Source organism: Musa acuminata, chromosome BXJ1-7 (assembly GCF_036884655.1).
Source record: "Musa acuminata AAA Group cultivar baxijiao chromosome BXJ1-7, Cavendish_Baxijiao_AAA, whole genome shotgun sequence".
NCBI lineage: Eukaryota > Viridiplantae > Streptophyta > Magnoliopsida > Zingiberales > Musaceae > Musa > Musa acuminata.
In genome coordinates this window covers 8118827-8127291 of record NC_088333.1, presented here as the reverse complement: position 1 = coordinate 8127291, position 8465 = coordinate 8118827, and the positions used below count along the sequence as shown (strand labels likewise).

At 38.7% G+C, this 8465-nt stretch overlaps 1 protein-coding gene across 5 annotated transcripts; it reads left to right on the top strand.

Moving 5' to 3' along the window:
- The first annotated feature begins 2095 nt into the window (after window positions 1–2095).
- On the top strand, window positions 2096–8177 carry LOC135678602 (plastidial pyruvate kinase 4, chloroplastic-like). Of its 5 annotated transcripts, none has more exons than XM_065191605.1 (7): window positions 2100–2207; window positions 3297–3400; window positions 3806–3852; window positions 3943–4063; window positions 4766–5217; window positions 5334–6986; window positions 7714–8177. In XM_065191605.1, the coding sequence occupies exons 4-7, from the start codon at window positions 3995–3997 to the stop codon at window positions 7847–7849; spliced, it is 2310 nt and encodes a 769-aa protein (XP_065047677.1). In that variant the 5' UTR covers window positions 2100–2207; window positions 3297–3400; window positions 3806–3852; window positions 3943–3994; the 3' UTR covers window positions 7850–8177. The 5 variants fall into 5 exon arrangements, with proteins under 5 accessions (XP_065047676.1, XP_065047677.1, XP_065047680.1 ...); XM_065191606.1 differs by lacking the exon at window positions 2100–2207 and adding an exon at window positions 2214–2632; XM_065191604.1 differs by lacking the exon at window positions 3297–3400 and having other exon boundaries at window positions 2096–2207.
- The last annotated feature ends 288 nt before the right edge of the window (window positions 8178–8465 follow it).

Here is an 8465-nt window from a genome sequence, read left to right as displayed (position 1 = left end):
TTTTTGGTTGAAAAGAACACAGAATTTATTTTGTTTTTCATTCTGCAAAAGTAAAGATTATTTCTCTGGGAAGCCTATCACTGTCAAGAGAGGTTTTGGTTGCTGGTAATGCAGTGTTTCGAGACAAGCCTAAAGCAATTGTTGGTGTTTCCTTCCTAAAGTAAAAGACATCAAAATGTTACAGGAGAGTCTGCAGAAACTTGTAGTTGTTTGCTTTCTAGCCTATTAAGTCTGCATATGCTCCTTCAAGCCAAAGCAGACTTCCTCATCCTATCCTCCATGACAAATGTCAATCAGCTTCCTCTGTTCTGTTGACTTGAATAACAATTTGTTTTCCCATTTGTCAAGTAGAGTTGACATAGCAGAAATCCTTACTTTATCATAGATCTTAGAGGCATAACATCACTGGCATAATCTCGCTACTAAAAAGATTAACCAGAAGGAAACAACCTTCAATCTAAAACTTGTTTCCAGAAACCAGAACCTCTTTGAATGAAACAAATGAATATACCTGTGATTCAGAGAATCAATGCCCTCCAAGCAATCGCTTCCATATGTTCATGGCGGCCTTGTCTTTTGCTAGCTCTCAACTCTGACATGCATATCTTTAAGATATAAATTACTGAAAGAAATAATTTTAATGTATTTGGCCAATGCTTGACCCTTTCTGTACTCGATCTACTACCTTTTTGCATACATCAACAAATTTGTGATAGTCTCAAATTGAACCAAGTCATTATGTTGGCTGGTTCTCATCACAGACGTTGCGACTAATAATTGTTTTTTCATCTATACAATGATCTCCATAAGGAAAATATAGAAAAGAGAAGCAATTTAAAGCAAGAAGCTCAATCAAATGTTATCAAACATCTGCAGTCTAGCAAGTTATTTATTTGTGTCTGTATGCAAAAAGTGAAATGTTGTATTTTGGGTGCTGCTATTGCGTTGTCAATTCTTTAGCATCTTCCTTCAATGCAAGCTCGTGTGCATTTTTCTAAACTTCCTATGCCACCGAGCGTATTGGTATCGAATGCTGCCTATTAGAACCTAAATATCAATGATCCGATTACGATTAGAAAAATACAATGAAGGAACAGATAAAATGTGCAGCAAAATTCTGTCAGGATATCATTTTTCAAAGTGTAGATAGCCACTATAGTTGATTAATCATTTCACGATCTTAATTACTACAATATGGATGAGGGATTATGACAGGAAGAGCGAATATTTGGTTAAGAACTTCGATTGAACCTAATAATATCAAAGAAACAGGGTTTTCTTTCTTCGAAGAAACTTACATTTAAACTCTTGAGCAGTACCCAAGAAAGTAATGCGGAAGCCCATCAACGCAGATCGCCACATAAAGCCCGCCATGCTCCTTCGCACTGCTCCCCGGCCATTCAGAATCCCTAACAAGATCACCCGAACCAAGCATTCCTCCCTACAAAACAATTCGCATCTACATCACACAAAAATAGTTTCTTGGATGAGGCAACCTTGATAGCGACATCAAGCACCCAATGGAAGGGTGATAAGATCAAAGGACGAGCAGAATCCACAGATCCAGAGCAGGCGCCGGCAGGGACGTCACCACCATGGGCTCGGTGGCACTGGCAATGGGGGACGAGCTCCTGATCGGATCCAAAGTGGCAACGCTATGGCCTGTGGAAAGAGATTTGGAGGGGAATAAAAGTGAAAATGAATTCTTACCCTTTTCGCGACGATAGACGCCATTAACGACGACGATCTCGACAGGAGTTGGAGGGTGGCTCGATGGTTCGAACTGATTCGAGAATAACAGTTGTTATTGTGATTAAACGGACCGTTATGTCCAATGGTATCACGGTATCAAATCGAAGAGCCGTCGCACATTAATGACATAAAGAAGTATATGATTAGTGAGTGATCTGTTAAACCTTTCATATTCTCGTGCGTTTCCCTCAAAAGCGTCATATATGCATTCAAATTCCAAGTCCGGTTTGTGGGTGTATATACACCGCTGATCCGAACCGCAACATGTGAAAGACGCCATACTTGGATATAACGGCTGATATAAATGACTACAACGGTGGATATAAAATATCGCCCTCGACCCGATCTCGGTGCCACCATTTCTTTGTTGCCCGACCCAAACAGCAGCCGCGCCACCGAAGAGCTCCTCCTTTCCCGCTGCGCCGCCGCTTCCTTCGTATTCGGTTGATCCCAAGGTAGATACTTCCCTCGGTGCCAGGTTCTTCTCCGGCCGCTTGTAGGGGTCGAAGGGCGCTACACGGCAAGCGAAGTGTTTGATCGAGGACCAAGCGGGGCTTATCGATTGGATCAGTCATTCGAGGACGGATTCTTTGCGATAGGTACAGGTCCATGGGTGGGAAAGGTGATTCTATGCGGCCGACGAAGGATAAGGCGCCTTCGGGGAGGCAGTGGGGTTGATGATTTTGATAGTTTATCTCGAGAATTGGGTGAGGAAAGTCTCGGAGTTCCAGAGATAACTAGCGAAGAGGCGGTTTGATAGCGATTTGGAGGATGAATACAAGGTCGATGATGAGGAGGAGGAAATTGACTGTTTGTGCAGACAGAGAACCCTATATACATCGTTTGGGTTGAACTGGTAGGAAAGGCCACGAAGGAATAGGTAGTCTGATGTCCGCACCATGGGAAAACTTCTTTTTTTAGTAGCATCAAAGATATCCTTCGAAGAATCAATTTTGGGGATATCCTTCCACCGTTCCTTCTATGATTGTTTCCCCTTTTTTTTTTTGTGTCTGATGTGAAAATACTTTTTCGTATCGTTTTAGATTTTGGGATATTTGTTAGTCGACCGATCTATTAGCTTTCTGGATGATGGTTTTGGAGGGGAGGATGACTGTCGTGTTGTGAGTTTCTGTTTCAGTCAAGATTAGATATTTAAACTGTTGGGTTTTTTTGTCCAAACTATGTCAAAAGACTCAAAACTCGATTTTTTTTTGGCTTAATTCATTATAAATTTTTGGATCTGATTTCCTTTTAATGATTTCTTAAATCGTCAAGTTGAGATCTTGAAACAAGCTAGTAGTGCTGGCTATAAGTTACATTCTGATAGTTCCACAGTTTTTAGACGTGATGAGTTCTTTCCTTTGTCATGAACTTGTGACTATGGTTGATTATTATGAGACCAAAGTCTCCAATGTTGGAAAATTCTTGCCAGTTATAAAGAGCATACTTCTATTTTGTTTAGTATCTATCACAAATGTAGGAGGATTTTTGCCACTCATAGTGGAAATTGTAATGCTCTGTTTGCTATTTATTGTGAATTATAGATCAGGTGGTATTAGATAACCTTTGTGAGTTCATTCACGACTTCATTGAAGATCGAGTGTTGTGAAGGAGAACTGCTGGGAGGATATGCATCCTTGGAGCAACTGTAAGGAGAATACAGTCCTGCTGATTCCTTAGTAACAGTCTTGCTGATTCTTCACATATAAGAACTCCAAAGTTAATGTTGTATCGAGATACTGAACCATGAATGCAACTTTGAAAGTCCTAATATACTTATAATACTTCACACGTTAATGACATAAGGAAGTATATGATTAGTGATCTGTTAAACCTTTCATATTCTCCTGCGTTTCCCTCAAAAGCATCATATATGCATGTAAATTCCAAGACTGGTTTGTGTCTGTATATACAACACTGATCCTAACTGCAACATGTGAAAGCTTGACATTGAAGTTATTTCCTTGAACATCTTGTATAGAAACATTTTGCTTCCACATGCTTTTCTGGTTAAGATCAGAAGATAAAATCTAGTGAATTGTGGATCATGCAGGTACATTTTGATCATATAACTTGGCTTGTCAGAGACCTCTGTTTAAGGTATTTAGTTTAAAGAGAGTGATTTCTGCTGTATCTTGAATACTTTTGAATTCTTTGTTCTTATGAACCATCTTATTTTTGTGTTTTCAGTTGTGATCTACACTGGTTTGCATTTTACATGCAACAGAAAAGAAACATTTAGATGAAGCTTCCATCAGTTTCTGAATTTTCAGCCCAGTCAATTGTCTGCAAGGGACCTTACCAAAATCATGTATGATTCATTCTAAATACACATTTTTTGTCTTGAGATCTTTGCTTGATTTATGTTTCCTAAACCCATATTTTTGGAAGCATTTGGAAACTTTAAATCTTTGCTCTTTGGATCTTTGCTATAATTACTTGACTTCTTTTGATAGGATTTAAATGTTAATTTTCTGTTATGGGCTCATAGTGCCCTCCATAGCTCCAGCTATCTGCTGTAAATACCCCTAAATGTGATATGTTTGCTACACCTTTATTTCATAATATTGAAGAGACAAGCTTGTGATACATTTAATTGATAAAAAATGCTTAGTAGGTTAATGAAAGTATGGCTCAAAGTACTCTGAGGCTTAAATTAGAGATGAAGCAGGCATTTCATTTTTTTCTAAAAGCTCAAAAGTGCCTGAATTTTGTTTCTGTAAGATCTGTTAGGCTTCTTAATTTGAATATTTTGGATAGATAGCGTGCTACTACATGCTATATAAAACTTCATTAGCTGGTTCGTGAAGCCAATTCTTTCATAGAAAATACTAGATGTAACTCAGTTATTTTTCTTGGGGTTTGGGTAGGGGGTTTGATCTTTTTTTTCTGTGTTTTAAAGCGTCTGAAAATAACATGTACAAGTAGAATGTTGTTTTTTGTTGTCCTTGCTAATAAATTATGGTAATATTCTGGAAACCAAGCCTCTAATGTTTTTTATTTCTTTTCTCAGGGAACTCTCCACCATTCAGTTTTGGCTTATCCTAAATCAAGCACAGAATACTGTAACTCAATTTCTAATTCTATAGTAAATAGTGTTACTTTTGGGGGTCATGAAAACAAACTTCAATGCTTATCAAAGGCAAACCTGAAGTACCCAATACTGTTTGCCAAGCTACAAGAAAGTGATGCCTTTGAAAGCAAAGGATGCAAATCTTATGAGGATATGCTAGATGCAGATACAGAGAAATCTAGAGGCAATTTTGATATTAAAAAATCATCTGAGGGATCAAGTGAGTCACATTTCAATGAAGATGAGGTATCAGGTGCGCTGTCAACGTCTAACGAAAAGTTCTTGGAGTATCCACTTAACTATGAAGTGTGCCTTGGCAAGTTACGGGCTGTATACTTGCATGTATTGGCTGCAGAACAGTGGAATGCTTCTCGTTTAAATAAGTGCCACAGGTACTATCCTTAAGTTTTTGCACTTTGTGCATCATTTGATATCAGATTTTTGTTTTCATTTGGTTTCAAGAAATAGTGATGCACAGTTTAATACTACAGCTTGATTTTTTTGGCAGATCCTACTTGGAAAGTGCCACGAATTTGATTCATTATATGGCATTAAACTCACTTGATGTCGACGAACTTAAGCAAGAACTTTGTTCATCAGGCCTTGTAGATTTGGAACAGACCAATTCCCATGTTCTTGCAAGTATTACTGCAGCCATCAAACTCCTAAAAAATCTACAACCCAATTCGTATGACAAGAACCACAAAACATGGCCATTGGATGTGATACACCATGATAATGTTCAGGAGACTGAAAACTATGTAGATTTTGGCATAAGTGCAATGAGAAAGAAGGCATCTATGAACAAAGCAGCACTATTTGGACCTGCTCAAGATGAGAAAAACATAAACATAATGGTGACAGTTGGTAGAGAAGCAATTGACAATGAAACCTTGCTCAGTGATCTCGTCAATTCAGGCGCAAATGTAATACGCATCAACTGCGCACATGATGACTCAACTATTTGGAGCGAAATCATTAGACTTGCAAAGCACTGCTCACAAATGTTGGAAAAACCATGTCGAGTTCTTATGGATTTAGCTGGGCCAAAGTTGAGGACAGGACCAATGAAGTCTGGTCCACAAGTTATGAAATTATCCCCTAAAAAGGATGCTAAAGGTGATGTCATGTTTCCAGCTCAAGTTTGGCTGTCTCGTCCAGGTTGTGCCCCTCCTACTCCCTCAGCAGTAGATGCAACTCTTTTTGTAGAAAGTGGTAGATTTTTTAATGAAATTGGGATAGGCAATGTGCTCGAATTTGTTGATTGTAGGGGTAGACGAAGGTCACTCAAAGTCTCTAAAAGACTTTCTGCTTCTAGTGGCTATGGCTTCATTGCAGAGTGTTCACGGACTGCTTATGTTGGCTCAGGCACCAAATTGTGCATACAGAAGAAGAAGGGTAAGTCTTCCTGTGGAGAAGTAGTGAATGTGCCTGCAGCAGATCAGTTCATTAGGGTGAGAGTGGGGGACTTGCTGACTATTATTAGAGAACCTAGTTTAATATTTGATGAAATTGGTGCTAGCACATGTGGTGCTGCAAAGGTAACATGTAATTCTGGTCGTCTTTTTGATTCTGTGAAACCTGGAGACCCTATAGCTTTTGATGATGGAAGGATCTGGGGAGTTGTTCAGGGAACAAGTATTAATGAAATAGTTGTCTCGATATCTCGTGCAAGTCCAAAGGGTTCAAAACTAGGCTCTGAGAAATCAATAAACATTCCCAAGACTGAGATACACTTTGAAGGCTTGACCTCGAAGGATCTTGTGGATCTTGAATTTATTGCTGCTAATGCTGATATGGTAGGTATATCATTCATTAGAGATGTACATGACATGGAGATTGTCCAGCAACAACTGAAGAAAAGAAAGCTTGCAGAGTTGGGTGTTGTGCTGAAAATTGAAACTCAAAGTGCCTTTGATAGGCTGCCTCTCTTGCTGCTTCAGGCAATGCAGTCTCCTAACCCTTTCGGGGTTATGATTGCTAGAGGAGATCTTGCAGTGGAATGTGGATGGGATCAGATGGCTAGTATTCAGGAAGAGATCTTGTCCATTTGTAATGCTGGTCATGTTCCTGTTATATGGGCAACCCAAGTTCTTGAATCACTAACCAAAACAGGCATTCCTACTAGAGCTGAGATCACTGATGTTGCCAGTGGAATGAGGTAACGTTGAGCACCACAGTTTTTTATCATTCCTTTTGTGCAGTTGTTGAGGTAAAATAGGCTTATGATCGTCCACTGAGATTTGAAACCAAGGCTCAGAATACTACACATACCAGGCTATACCAACCAGTTCCTACCAGTCCAGGCCGGTTCCAATATGATACTCACACTTTTTCTAAACCTTGTCTGGAACATTTAGCAATAGTGAGACCAACAAGTTCTATATGTTTTAACTTTTACCTGAACCCATCCTATATTTTTCACTATGCCTCTGAAGCAGTAAGCCATGGTGTGCAGGCAGTAAGGCCTAGATCAGTGATTTCAAAGTTTGCTTTTGATCACATGACAACCCTGCCATTGCATATGGTAGAGTTAATACCCAGAAATTATATTGTCAGTTCGCCACCCATATTATTTATCATTGCATTGCATGATAGTAGAGTTAATATCATCATTGTCAAATTTGTTTCTTTGGTCCCTAAGTTTGTGACAATTGGGAAGGAACCTTGTAACTTAAACATTTTGGTTACTGCATATTTTTTGTGAAACAATGCATCACTAAGGTCCATAAATTAATGGAGAGGAGGAAAGCTAGAACTATTTCTTATTCTGTCCAAGTGCCCCAAAACATCAAAGAGGAGGACATCAACTTTTTCCTATATGTTTCAACTTTATCAAACAGATGTGAGGCCTATAGTCGATTAAAAATATTCCATTGCTTTTGCAGGGCAAGTTGCATTATGCTGAACAAAGGGAAGTACATTACGGAAGCTGTTTCAACCTTGAACACTGTACTGGGCAGCTGTTCCACAAGTAAGAAGAATATGAAGACTTTAATGAAGCCACTTTTCCCCACAAGTTGAATGCAAGTTGCTTTTGCAGCATATCCTTTCCACATAACTTCTTTCTCAGAATTTATATGGTAAATGTTGGTGTCTGTACACAGATGTCGTAGGAAGGTGTTGCATCATCATGAAGTGATTCTGTAATGAAAACAGATCACTGATGCATAACTTGGAGTCATGTTGAAAATTTGGTGAAAGTAGTCTGTTGTTGAACAACCTGTGTTCATGTTGCAGGTCTGCACATAACTTTGTAGATTGCAAAACCTGTAAACTTCATTGTATGGAGGTATTGAACTGTTGTAATCTTATGCTTGAACCAGCCAGCAATGTTCCTTAGCTTATCACATCATGTTTTCGCCCTTTTCTTTTCCATGTTGTAAAGGTAGAAATTTTGTCACAGATGTCAGCATGTTCAAATGTGTTGTGAAGTTTCTTTAGCAGCACTAAGGGAATAGCCAAAGATCAACATGTATTTGGTTCCTTTAGTTCCTACTATGTAATAAATACATATATAAATAAAATTAAACTAAAGTTCTTGCACTAAAATTTTCCCTCCTTTAGATTTCTGCAATCAACATATTATGGAAAAGAAATTGAGAAGAGCATTATTTTTATTATTATGGAAAATTTTCTT